A 13,731-nucleotide genomic window follows, 5' to 3' on the forward strand; every position below is an offset into this window, starting at 1 on the left:
TAGGGAATGAAAGAAGAGGTAGGAGGAGGAGGTAGTAGAAGGAATGTAGAATGGAAAAAGGAAAGGTTAGTGAAAAAAAAAAATGATAGAAGTTTAGAATAAAAGAAAATGTAAGTAATAATTTGATTTAGTGATTTAATGTATATATTTTGTGTGTTAAAAATGATTTTAAATTATATAATGAAAATAATATAATTTGATTGAACTATAATATTATGAAATATGTAAAATATAGTAGTAGATGTGTGTTAAGGAGGTATTTTGAGTTTATATTAAGTATGAATAAATTAAATATTATTTTTATTATATATAATGTTATTAAATGAAATTTTTAATAAGTACTATTATTAGAAAGTTATATTATATTTAGTTGAAAGTTTATAATATTATTTTGATAAAAAAAGGTGATGATATGAAATGGAGAGGAATTGTAATAATTTGTGGTATAATAAATGTAGAAGTATGAAAATATAGAGAATTATATAGAAAAATTGTATAGTTATTAATTAGAGATGAATAAATTGTAAGATTATAAATGTTTAATTGTAATGAATATAATTTTATATAGTTATTATAAATAAAAGATAAAATTGTAGTAAGAAATATTAGAATAAATACTAATTGAGTAATTTTTATTAAAATGAATAAATAGAGAGAAAAGTTTAGAAAAAAAATTAATGTAAAAGTGTTAGAAATAATTTAAATTATTATATAGATTAAAAAAATTTAAGGTAATATGAGATTATATAATATATATAGTTAATTTATATAAAATTAAATTGAAGGTGGTTTTTGTTATTGTAATTATATTAATATGATAAGATGATATGATTATAACTTTTATGAAAGTGGAGATTTAAATATAGGATAGACGTTGTATAGGGAGGAGAAATTTGGAGGGGGGGTTTTTTGATAATAATTTGTTTTAGGTAAAATAATAAGTTTTAAAAAAAGTATAATTAAGGTTAAATGAAAAAAATAATTTTATTAAAATTTGAATAAATTGGAATTGTTAGATAGTTTAAAAAAATTGTAATGTAAGAAAGATAATAGGAAAATGAAGTTTTTGGATGTGTGTGAAAAATTTATATTAGGTATATGTATTTTATTCATATTAGTTTTAAAAAATTTAAGTTATAATTTGATTTTTATTAGTAAATATTTAACTTTTTGAAATTTAAAAGAATTATTTGGGGAGGATATATTTTAGGTGTGTATAGAGAGGGAAAAATTTAAATAGAGAAAATGATTTATGATTTCAAGAAAAAATGTAAAGGGATAAAATAATAAATAAGTATAATAATGTATTAAATTATAAAATGGTTAATTATTTTTTTTTTATATTAATAAGGTAAAGTTGATTTTATTAAATGGGAGTTGAGGAGAAAAATAATGAATCAATAGTTAAAAAAAGAGGGTTTATATTTTGGTTAAAAAAATTAAAGTTGTAAATATTAGAATTGATAGGAAATATTATGAAATAAAATTGTATAACGAATGAAAAGTAGGAGTAGGTGATAAAAGAAAAATAATTAATTGAAATGAAAAAAAAGAAAAATTTAGAGGTGAAGGCTAAAACGAAGAAGAAGAGAAGAATGGCCAATAAAAGATGGAAGAAAAGGTTTGAAGAATAATTAAGATTTATTTTGGAAATAAAGTAGTTTGTAAGGAAAAAAAGGAAAATATACAGAGTAATGTGTTTTTATAATTATATTTATGTTAAATTTGAAGTTTTGTTAATTTAAAGGGTTCTAAAATTAAAGTGGCAAATAATATTTAAGAATAAGAAGTATGGAAAGGTTTTTTAATAATTTTTATGATTATTTTATTAATTTTAAGATAATGTTTTAAGGTAGGTAAAGGTTTGGGTTAAGAAAGAAAAAAAAATGAAGATATATGATATATAAAACATGAAATAAGTATAAAAAAAAAAGTGTGAGTGGGAAATAAAAAGAAGAAAATTAAGTAAAAGGAAGAAGAATAAGGATAAAGAGAAATAGGAGAAGGAATAATAAGAAAGAATAATAGGTTTAGGAAGAATAGATATGAAATAATGATTAAGGTCATAACTAGGATAAAGTGAATACATATATATGGGATTAATAGGATAGGGAATTAATAGATAGGAATAATGGATTTGGGAAGAATATGAATAAGGAATAATAAGTTAGGGATTAAATAGGATATGAAAAATAATTAGGATGTGGGATTAAATAGGATTATGGGATTAATTGAGATTGAAAGAAGGAGAGTAGTAAGGGAGAGTTGAAGAGGAGCAGAGGTAATTGTAAGAGTAAAAATTAGTGGGGTATGAGGAGTGGGGAAAGATGATAACTCATATATTATTATTAGAAAGTTTATATTTACGTGAAAGGAATTTTAATTAAATCTAATTTGGAATAATAAGGAATAAAGAAGTTTTATTAAAAATTAGAGATTAGAGAAATTTTAATGTTAGAATATAAAAAAGAAAAAGTTTGAAAGATAGGAATTGATATAAATAGAATGGCTAAAGTATATAAAGAGGGATCAGAAGGAATAGTGTAATTGGAGAATAATAAGTAATAATTAAGTATAATTGGAATGTAGTGTGAGTGGGTTAATTGTAATTAATTGTAATAGTTAGTTTTCATTTATTGTAGGTAAAAATTGGTAGAGTAAAAGGGATATTATTAGAAAATTGACAAAGTAAATAATTATTAGATTGTAGCAGGCGTAAAAGAATGAAAATAATTTGTTTAGTACAGAATTATAATTTAGTTTTAGTTAAAGACGGAAGAGTAAAGAAGTTTTTTTTGTTTTTTTTTTTTTTATTGAAATGAGTGGAAAATGAGATTGTGTTGGAATTTACTGTTTTTATGAAAATGAGAGCGTATTTGGATGGTAATTAAACAAGACAATAAAAAGAGAAAATGCAGTTAATGATTGACTGGAAAAGGAATAAGTGTTACAATGTTAGACCAATAATTTGCTCAGACGTAACTTGTAAAATGTACGTAACGTGTGAGTGCGATATCTCCAATGCAACTAGAAACAAGATCGATAATTACCCAATCAAGAATATGTGTTATATCGCACAAGTAATCACGAGTGTTTGAGCACCACGATAAGGTGTTGTACAGACACACACGGATGCAAACAAAATGCAACGGGAGAAAAAATACGCTGAGATGATATGCAATAATATGAATGAGACTGTTATTTTAGATGTTCACATTCATTATCATTTACATGATTAGCATCGAATAGGGTTCTCTGAAAAAAAAATATTGTAACTTTTTTGTGTCTTATACGGTAAAGTTATAACATGTAATTAAACATCTACTATATACACAAAATTTTTTTTTACTAATTGCAAACATGTCAGGAAACAAAACATATAATATCGTAAAAACTTTACAAAATTTTGTCATGCAACGACGACATGCCGATATTGGCCGAGCGTCGCTTACGATCACTATACGCGGGTTTGCCGAATCGGAGTTAATTATTAGTGCATGACACTATAGGAAGTTTGATTCGAACTTATTATGGCGAATCTGCCAATAACTGAGTTCTGACTGGTTTCGTAAAGGGGCATTTAGATAGTACATGCCAAAGTTGAAGTGGTTAATGGTCGTCGCCTTTTCTCGGAAAGTGAGTTTTTCCTGGCACCGTTGAGTGAGTCAAAGCCCAGAATCAAATCTGGTTATGGTTATTGGAAGTATAACAATCAAAGTTTTGTGTGTATAGTGCAAGGTATAGTGTAGGTACCTAATAAAGTATGCACCTTACGGATTTCAACGAGAAAATTAGGGTGTTGGATATGTGGAAGTGAAAATAGAGAAAAATGTGTGCGCTCAGCGCTGTGAGGGCACAGATATGCCCAGAACAGAGTTCGAAGTAAATCATATTCTGAATTACAATTACAATATTATATATCGATGGATTTTCGTCGATAACTGACTGAAAGTAAATCGACATTATGTACTTTAATTAATTAGAATCGTCTTCACAACAATACAAATGGAATGTCAAACTCGCGGTATCACGTCGAACTTTTTTCGTATATTTCCTGTTGGGACGTTTATATACAATTTATTAGGTTCGCGATGACTTCTGCTATCACGCTCAGGTACAAATGCAATAATTATTCGACGCTTTTTTCCGTCAAAACGACGTTTTCTTTCTCTGAATCGATTGTAAGCAATGCTACGGCTGAGCGCCAACGCGCGTAGTGACGTCACAGCAACATGGCGGTCATTCGAAACTTTTCAAACGCCGTTCATTTTAAAATCGTGTTTGCTAATCACAACGATTTCTCTTGGCAAAAAAATGAGTACCACTAATTTTTTTAATGTGCTTGGAGTTCATTTTCAAGGTTTTTGAAAAATCGCGGAAACTATTAGTGAACAGATAAATTTCTGTTGAGAATAAACCAATAAACTTAGGTTAACTTGTGCCTATCAACATGTACTCTGTCGATAAATTTTTAAATAATATGCTGATTTCAACGGATAAAAGTTTAAAGGGCCAATGGATCAGAGCCATTCGAAGAGAAAAATTTACTCCCACCATAGTGCATTTGCGGGGAATGAAGCCGATTTTAGAAAGGTACCTACGAAGGTGTTAAACAATAATGCAATACCGAGCGTTTTCGACTTTCCCATTCACTTAAAATAACGTAGAACTATTATTCGACATCCTTTACCAGCAAGACAACGGCAGTACCTATTTGCCTATTAGGTATAGACGTTAAGTACTTACTGGTACAAGTATATTTCAGGTTTTGTTACAAGAAAAATAGCTAAGTCTGTTAAATGTTCCATATGTGCAGATGCGATATTCGCATCAAAGCTTTTAACTAGAAAAAATCGTGGAGGATTGTTGCACGTATCAAGCGATGCATTAAAAATTTGCCAAATTGCTGAAAATGTGTTCAGGTTTTTCATTCAATCCACACCACACCGCGTTGTAAACAAAATGGTTATCAGCAGTCTAAGAAAAATAAATAACAGTTACAGCCCATTTGGGTTTTTGGATAGGCATATATTGAATCAAAATCCGCTAAATAATCATATCTTACTACTTACATCTTTAGTTTTAAGAGTATATTTTCCCATACGTGTTCACCACCAAAATACACATATAAATCAAATTAGGACTAGAGTAAGGCAGTTATATACCAATTTAGTTCAAATAAAATACCAATAAATTCGATTAAAACAGTTAACAGCTACATGTTATCTTTTTTTGCTACTAAAATTTAGAATAAACATGGCTAAAGCAAGCTGCAGAACGTACGTCTGCCCCGCGATGAACAGTTGGTTGCCTATCCTATCTTGACAACAGGCGTTTATAGTAAAATCTACGTTACGCGCGGTCTAGTTATAACAAGTCTCTGCAACAGAACAACAATTTTATTGTCGGTTCAATTGTACAATGTTAGTTTAAACTTCAATTTATAGTTAAATTGTGGGTTAAAGGATTTGATTGGCTAATATTTCACAAATTGACCAATCGTGTTTCTGAAATCTGTCAATTAAACTAAACTGAAGTTTAAACTTTAAACAGACATTTATAGTGCCCATTCACAATGGGTGACTTAGCAGCGCTGCTTAATCGCGCTGCAGAGCAGCGGGACGGGACACAGTGCAGCGCTGCTGAGCAGCCAGCAGCGCGACAGAATCGCACGTTCAGTAGCTTCGTCTCGCGACTGGATTTGACCGTGCAACTGTGTCGCAGTGACTCCGTCGCACTGCTGGCTGCTCAGCAGCGCTTCACTGCATCCCGTCCCGCTGCTAAGTCACCCAGGGTGAAAGGGCACTTAGGGCGGGTATTATAAAGCCCGATTGGCGTTCAATCGTAGTTTGAGTGCGATTGGGCGTATTATAAACGCCGCTTGAGTCTTAACCAGAGCCCAATCTCCGATTGTGGTCAACCCGCCAATTTTCTCGGGTTTGGGCGCCCAAACGGAGATTAGGCGCGCGAACGTGTAATGATGTAAGGTTATCGTAACCATGTTATTTTGTTGTCATTATTTCTATTTATAACGAAATGGAAATAATTGGAATTGGACGTGCAAGGGGTTGGTTAGTCATCATAGGATGAGTTCATTAGAAGAAGAGCAGAAATTTGTGTTGATTATTTCGGCAAGTGGGATGAAGAGGAATTTCGGCAGAGATTTCGGTTATCCAAGGATACTGTTAGGTTCCTGGAAAACAGGATTGGAACACTAATTGCTCCCCAAACAAATATGTACCTATAGGTTATAAACAAACTGTGAACAAAAATGTTTATTTAAAGACTTGTTGGGAACCACCCAATTTGTGCTTCTATGAAAATTCTATTATTTTTGCGACTTTGCACAACTAGGTCTTCTTCTTCTCCTTGGAGTCCACAATCCTGGGATTGGTTGGGCGTAGTCCTTTACCCTTTCCTATCCTGCACTATAAACCTTTCATTTCTACATAACTACCCTTGCCTACGTCCCTAACTATTTGGTCTATGTATCTAAACCTCTGTCCTCCTATCCCTCTCTTGCCATCTGCCCTACCTTCTATAGCTAGCTGTACTAATCCTCCGTGTCTGAGCACGTGTCGTATCGTTCTATCTCGTCTTCTGTGTACGGTGTTCCACTAACGGAGTGATTAATTAGCTCCAGCTTCATTACCAGTGAGGTTTTTCAATGTGCCAGTGATTTTGTCATACAGGAGCTCGACTTTATATCAATCGAGCCGCAGCCACCCCTCGTTTTATACCTGCTGGCCGCTCGGCGCCAACACTTTCCTCATTTCTGATTGCTGATGAGCGTCCGCGTCCGTAAAAGCGACTCGCTTGTCTGTCATTGGCACAGTGGCTGGCAGAACAGCGCTGCGTAAAACGATTTCGTAAGGAGATGAACAGATCAGCACAGTGACAGTGGCAAATGGCACATAAAAGGAAAGAACGAACGGGGCCGGCGCGAGCGATGCGAAAAACGTAAACGTCATCAGCTGTCAGCTGACGCATCGGCCACTGAAACCTAAAAGGTGGGTTCATAGCTCTCCGTTCATACGTTTCCGTTTGTCCGTTAACCAATCAGAAGACAGCAAATTTTTAAATCGTACGTCGTCCGTTTACGACGGAAAAGTTGGTTGAAGTTGAACATTTACGTTTCCGTTGGTCCGTTTTTAACAAGAGTGAGGTTATGTTTGGTACGTTAACAGTGTTCACCTATTCGTTCTTCAGGGTAATAATCAGATAGCAACGTGTTCTTACTTTCGTACCATTTTTCAATACTGAAAATCACGGAGGGTATAGTACAAAATAAAATTTAGGTTATGGTTATATGTTGCAAATGTACAATGTGGACGGATTGCTATGAACCTTAACAAAATGTATTATCCGTTTGACGAATCAACGCAACGGGCGCTACCATTTCGAAACACCGTGTAGACCGTGTAATTGTCAATTGTCAATATATCTACAACGACATCCTGTGTTCATGGTGGTTTATTGTAGTCTATGGTCAATGGTGTATGTGCATCTGTGTCCATCTGTTTTTATTTTTCTAACCAAACCAGAATATGAAAAATTTAAATAAACAACAATGAAAATTATGTAAAAAGTTACACTGCATTCAATAAACAATTAAACAAGCATCTTGCAATAATGGAAGAACTGAGTGATAAATTTTATTACGTATATAGTTCCAGCCTAAGTCACAGAATTCAAATTAAAATGTAAGAAACTATTTGATCCAATCGCCTCAATTCATCTACTTTTTTATAGCGGAACCCTTGAAGGAAGAAGACAAAAACCGGAATACAACAAACTGATCGAAGACCTCTTATTGAAATACTCCGGATTATATCAAGACGGCTGTGCAGATTTGATGGTACTTTGTCAAATATTTGATCAGAATTCCCCTTTAGCTTTGCCAATATCGACCTCGTACAAATCGTTTACAACTCGGTGGAAGTAAACAACTTACGTATTGTATTCGCTCAACATAAAATTGTAATTTTTTAGTTGGAACGAATGGGTCACTTTACCCGTACAGTTTAACGATTTGCCTAGATCTGCACAATTGGCTATAACGATATATGATTGTGTAGGGCCGAATAAGTTAACGCCTGTAGGTGGCACCACAATTTCGTTATTTAGCAAACATGGCGTTTTTCGTGAGGTGTTTTCTAGTGTAAGTTATGCAATGGCGTTTATCTCTGTTATTATTATAGGGAATATTAGATTTGAGAGTTTGGCCAAATGTGGAAGCCGACGGTAATTTTCCTAGTGAAACGCCCGGCCAAATTAGAGATCATGGTAAACATCAGATGCAAAGATTGGCAAAGTTGGCTAAAAAGCATCGTAATGGGCACATTTCGAAGGTGAGCTATTAAGGCTAGTATGTGTAACGTGTAAGATTTAAAAAACAATACAATTAAAAAGCATTTTCGTTTTACCCTAACTGATGTGATGCAATCAGATTAATTCCGTTCGTTTTGACAAGCAAACTGATTCTGAACTGAAGAAATCACTTGTAAGTGATGTAGATAGTAATTACAATGTGCTGCCACCACAATTGGCCAGTACCGTGCATTTCTAAGTTGGCATATTTCGAGTTCAAGTTGGCATTTTTGACACGTCCTCCCCCCCTCACTGCTGATGTTTTCGCTATAGCCCTGATTATAAGTCAGACCCGCAATAATTTTTTTCCATACCTGTATAAGTACAGGGTGGTTCAAATTCGTGGCCCACCATTGGGATTTCCATAACAGTAAGATATACAGTGAAGATTAAATGGGGGCAAACTTGTCGCTTTATGTGACTATAAAAACGCTTTTGCATTTTTGAAAAATCTTTGAAAATAATAACTGAGGTATCGGCAAAAAACTGAAAATGTCAAATTTTGTTTTCATTTTCTCCGGGGTAAACGGTCAGAAATGGACGGTTCTCGGTAGCACCCTCTATGGGCACTATTTTCCAGAGAATTTAAATCTGTTATCACTATCAGAATTTACATAGCATGCTAGATTTAGAAGCTACAGGGTACTACATTTTTAGATCTTATAGGATGTTCTTATTGGATTTTTTCAGGAAGAGATGACCAAAAAAAATTCATTTGAATGCAACGCCATCATAGCCATGTTTATTCAGCAAGATCTAGTTACCCATGGATCTTTTGTTGAACAATGAATGTAGAACTTTTGATTTTGAAATTTTTCTTGTAAATTTATATAAAAATATGGAGTGTGACACGTCGCTATTTACCCTTTTTTGTTTTCTATCTCATTTCGTAAAAATCCAATATGGGGTCTATAAGAAATGAGAAAGTCTAGTCTGTAGCTTCTACATCTAGCGTACTATGGAAATTCTGATTCAGATTCTCTAAAATAAAGTGCTAACGGAAATCGTCCATTTCCGACGGTTTAAGCTTGGGAAAATGAAAACAAATTTTTACATTACCAGAGGAAATGCAATGGCCGTGTCGATGGTGACTATGCGAGACAATAAATGATCGAATTTGGTTTCATTCATAATCAGCCATGGAAACAAACATGTAAGGTTGATTCCCAAATGAAATACTAAGTGTTTAGTATCACTGGTTTTGTAATTTCTTCTCTATCGAGTGACGTAAAAATCCAATATTTCCAATTATTTTTTTCGAAATATCGCATCGGAATATCCATCAGCATCAAAAACTACCTACACAAAATAGGTACACATATTCTAATCAATGGAGTTAGTACATTGAAAACCTCAGAAGCACCTATAGGTCGATTAACGGCTAAACTTTCATTTGTCAGAGTAAGTTAGTAACACTTTATTTGTGAACTAACTATAGAAACTCTGTATGTTGTGAATGGTACTGTTAAAAATTTTAAAATAATATACCACTTTGTCATTTTTGAGTTCGTACTTGTCTTGCCTATTTCAAACTCCTCAATATAGTTTTACTCTGACGTAAATGCTCAAAGAATAACGGGTTCACGGGGTCAAATACAGTGACCCCGTAGGGTCACACCACTCTGCCGCATTCTTAGATCCACTTTACATGCGATTTTTTTTTTAATTTAAACTTGTGTTTCTTCTGGATATTAATCCACTCGGAGGAAATGTATACAGCTGTAATTAGCCTAAAATTAAAGCAATTTCAAATAAATCTGGAAACGCTCAACGCACTTAAGTTTTTCAATATGTGTTTTAGGTAGATTGGCTGGATCGTTTAACATTTAGGGAGTTAGAAATAATAAATGAAAAAGAAAAAAGATCGTCAAACTATTTATATTTAATGATTGAATTTCCTACAATTTTGGTGGATAACAAGCCCCACCATGTCGTATATTTTGAACAGGACGGCGACGAAGTTTACCAATTTAGAGCGCAAGCGGATATCGTCACAGTCCCAGATCAGGAAATTCTCAAGGTAAATCACGTTTAAATAGATCAATCCAATTATAATATGAATTGCTCATAAAAGGTTTCAATAACTACATTCGCATGTGATTATGTTACATAAAGCATGGTCGCAAATAAAAAATTTTTTTTATTTAAATCTAAATTTAAGCTCGGATTTCATTTTAAATCTTACTCTGGATTGTGTTGTATTCAGGAAAATTTGGTCGAAAGTAAACATCACAAGTTAGCTCGGTCTTTGAGAAGTGGGTACTCGGATAAGGATGCCAAACCAAATGCGACTGTACGCGATATGTTGAATATAATAGTATCGTACCCTCCTACGAAACAATTGTCGAATGAGGAACAAGATCAAGTGTGGAAATTCAGATTTTATCTAAGCAATCAAAAGAAGGCGTTAACAAAATTTTTAAAATGTGTTAATTGGACACAGAATGGTGAAGTGAGACAAGCTCTTCAAATGTTAGAAGTTTGGGCTCCAATGGACATCGAAGATGCCTTGGAATTATTAAGTCCCAATTTTCAACATCCCACTGTTAGAAAGTATGCCATATCGCGATTACAACAAGCACCCGATGAAGATCTGATGCTTTATTTACTCCAACTTGTGCAAGCTCTTAAATATGAAAATTTCGACGACATTAAAGAAGGTGAATTTATCTAAATTAGGTTTTGTCCTCATCTACTGTTTATGTAGGTTACCGTAGAGTATTTCCGGGAAAAGAAGTGATGGTAACGAGTGACGAAAAAGAAGCACAATTAGAAAAGAGAGACAGTAAAGAAAGTAACAGTACAATTACTAATGAAACTGTCATAAGTAGATCTGTTAGTGTCAATCAAGGGGAACAAGTCGCATCCTCAAATGTAAATAGTATTATAGATATAGAGTCGAGTCAACGAGCGGGTGGCCTCCTGGATAACCTCAACATAAATACTGATTCTGCCAATACTGATACATTACAAAGCGAAATGAAGGAGGAAGAGGAAATTCAAGATTTAGCATCGTTTTTAATACACAGAGCTTGCAAAAATTCAACTCTCGCCAATTATTTTTATTGGTATCTGTTAATAGAATGCGAGGATCAAGAGGCTACAATAAAACAAGATGTAAGTTACGCATGCGCATTGTTAAGTTACATTTTGACACGAAATTACAATTTCAGGTGATGGTGAGAGATATGTACCTCACTGTACTAAAAACTTTTTCTCAAACTCTTGTGAGAGGAAATGTAGAATGGCAAAGAAGGAGAGATATTTTAGCCCGCCAACAAAAGTTCATAGACAAACTAGTGAAACTAGTCAAGTGTGTTTCTAGAGAAAGCGGAAACCGGAAAAAGAAAATTGAGAAGTTACAACAACTACTGTCCGATCCGGACGTGTTTAAATGGAATTTTAAAAATTTCGAACCACTTCCGCTGCCTTTAGATCCAGAGATACAAATCAAAGGTATCATCTCAGAAAGGGCGAACTTGTTCAAATCTGCACTTATGCCATCGAAACTCCATTTTATGACTGTTGACAATACGGAGTATGTAGCAATATTTAAACACGGCGATGATCTTAGGCAAGATCAGCTTATACTACAAATGATTACATTAATGGATAAATTGTTACGAAAAGAAAACCTCGATTTAAAACTTACTCCATATAGCGTATTGGCCACCAGTTCCAAGCATGGCTTTTTACAATTTATTGACTCGATAACTGTAGCAGAAGTGCTAGCAACTGAAGGTGTGTCTTATTTTAAAATATCCATTTAAAATAACTCCATTGTAGGTAGCATTCACAATTTTTTCCGCAAGCACCATCCCCACGAATGTGGTCCTTATGGTATCGCACCAGAAATAATGGATACCTATGTACGGTCTTGTGCCGGATATTGTGTGATCACGTACCTCCTAGGTGTGGGTGACCGACATCTTGATAATCTGTTGCTAACCACTTCCGGAAAATTATTCCATATAGATTTTGGTTACATATTAGGCAGAGATCCAAAACCACTACCTCCTCCCATGAAGCTAAGCAAGGAGATGGTGGAAGGCATGGGTGGGGTTAATTCCGAACATTATCAAGAATTTAGGAAACAATGTTATACCGCTTTTCTACACTTAAGAAGGTAATTATATTACTTCTGCATTACATGCAATGCAACATATCTTGTAGGCACGCGAACTTAATGTTAAATTTATTTTCTCTAATGGTGGATGCAAGTGTACCAGACATAGCGTTAGAACCTGATAAAGCAGTTAAAAAGGTACAAGATAAGCTACGTTTAGATTTAGGGGACGAAGAGGCTGTTAGGTACATGCAAAATCTTATTGACCTATCGGTCACTGCTGTTATGGCTGCGTTGGTTGAACAACTGCATAAATTTGCTCAATATTGGAGAAAATAAAAACGTGTATTTATACGACAAAGTCGTGTGTATATTTTTAATAATTGAAATATATTATTTGTATCTCTATTTTTATTGTTTGTGACTTATTTTTTTAAGGTAAGGCCACTTGTATTCACGAGAATCTGAAACCAATTTGAAAATTACTTACAATCTACACCATATGACCAAGCAGGCCTACAAAATTTTTCGTTCATGTAGGTAATTATTAAAATACCTATATTAAATTTTTAGAAATACAACTTCTATACAGTCTCGGCGCTGAGATCTCAAACCCCCTGATGGAATTCACGTATGTAGTAGTATTTCTTATCAAAAATACGCTAAAACATTTTGGTGCAGCCTGCTGATGAAATTTTGTTTGTGAAAAAACTACACGAAAAAAGAGAGTAATAATTTTACCTCGGAAACTGCATATTAATAGTACATTGTATACCAAGGTAGTCTAGTATTATTGCCTGAGCACCAAGATTACATCCCGAGGCGCTTTTGCCAAGGTGTGAAGGGACTTCTCTACCGTGGTATATATGCTATTTTTTTCACTACTAGTACTTGAAGTCCTCTAAATTAAGAGATCTATATTGTTAAAAAAGTGAACGGTTGAACAGAATTTTTTGTTTATTAATTTAACATGTCAATCAAGTACGTGGAAGTAAAAGTCAAGGAGGCCGTGTTTTGTTCTAGCATTGAGATATTTTCAAAGAGTAATTTCCTTCGAATTTTTCCAAAATGTGATAATTTTAAGTTGCAATTTCTCTCGAAATGACAAATGGTGGCAATTATTCATTTTAGTGAACTTGTCTAAACGTTTATTGAGCGAAATTTCGGGTTGTGATTTCTAAGTGACAGCGTGACAGTTCTCATTATTGACACTTTGAACAACTGCCGGAAAGCCTACTTTACAAGTGGAAAAAAGGTTAATAATCCTGTCATCAGACGCTAGTAGTGAAAAAACT

At 33.7% G+C, this 13,731-nt stretch overlaps 1 protein-coding gene across 3 annotated transcripts; it reads left to right on the forward strand.

Moving 5' to 3' along the window:
- The first annotated feature begins 7,476 nt into the window (after positions 1-7,476).
- LOC116163678 (phosphatidylinositol 3-kinase catalytic subunit type 3) lies at positions 7,477-12,844 on the forward strand. Of its 3 annotated transcripts, none has more exons than XM_031477742.1 (10): positions 7,477-7,703; positions 7,753-7,941; positions 7,993-8,149; positions 8,202-8,351; positions 10,172-10,390; positions 10,577-11,030; positions 11,078-11,487; positions 11,544-12,111; positions 12,157-12,496; positions 12,544-12,844. In XM_031477742.1, the coding sequence occupies exons 1-10, from the start codon at positions 7,633-7,635 to the stop codon at positions 12,773-12,775; spliced, it is 2,790 nt and encodes a 929-aa protein (XP_031333602.1). In that variant the 5' UTR covers positions 7,477-7,632; the 3' UTR covers positions 12,776-12,844. The 3 variants fall into 3 exon arrangements, with proteins under 3 accessions (XP_031333602.1, XP_031333603.1, XP_031333604.1); XM_031477743.1 differs by having other exon boundaries at positions 7,753-7,935; XM_031477744.1 differs by lacking the exons at positions 7,477-7,703; positions 7,753-7,941 and having other exon boundaries at positions 8,028-8,161; positions 8,212-8,351.
- The last annotated feature ends 887 nt before the right edge of the window (positions 12,845-13,731 follow it).

This window comes from Photinus pyralis, unplaced genomic scaffold, assembly GCF_008802855.1.
Source record: "Photinus pyralis isolate 1611_PpyrPB1 unplaced genomic scaffold, Ppyr1.3 Ppyr1.4_LG2, whole genome shotgun sequence".
NCBI classification, from domain to species: domain Eukaryota; kingdom Metazoa; phylum Arthropoda; class Insecta; order Coleoptera; family Lampyridae; genus Photinus; species Photinus pyralis.

What these genes read in the sequence shown, in the direction of transcription:
- LOC116163678 (XM_031477742.1), top strand. Translation starts at nt 7,633, where the DNA reads ATGGAAGAACTGAGTGATAAATTTTATTACGTATATAGTTCCAGCCTA. An exon ending in AACATGGCGTTTTTCGTGAG is followed by an intron (nt 8,150 to 8,201) that starts GTGTTTTCTAGT and finishes TTATTATTATAG; the next exon opens with GGAATATTAGATTTGAGAGT. An exon ending in AGAAGTGCTAGCAACTGAAG is followed by an intron (nt 12,112 to 12,156) that starts GTGTGTCTTATT and finishes ACTCCATTGTAG; the next exon opens with GTAGCATTCACAATTTTTTC.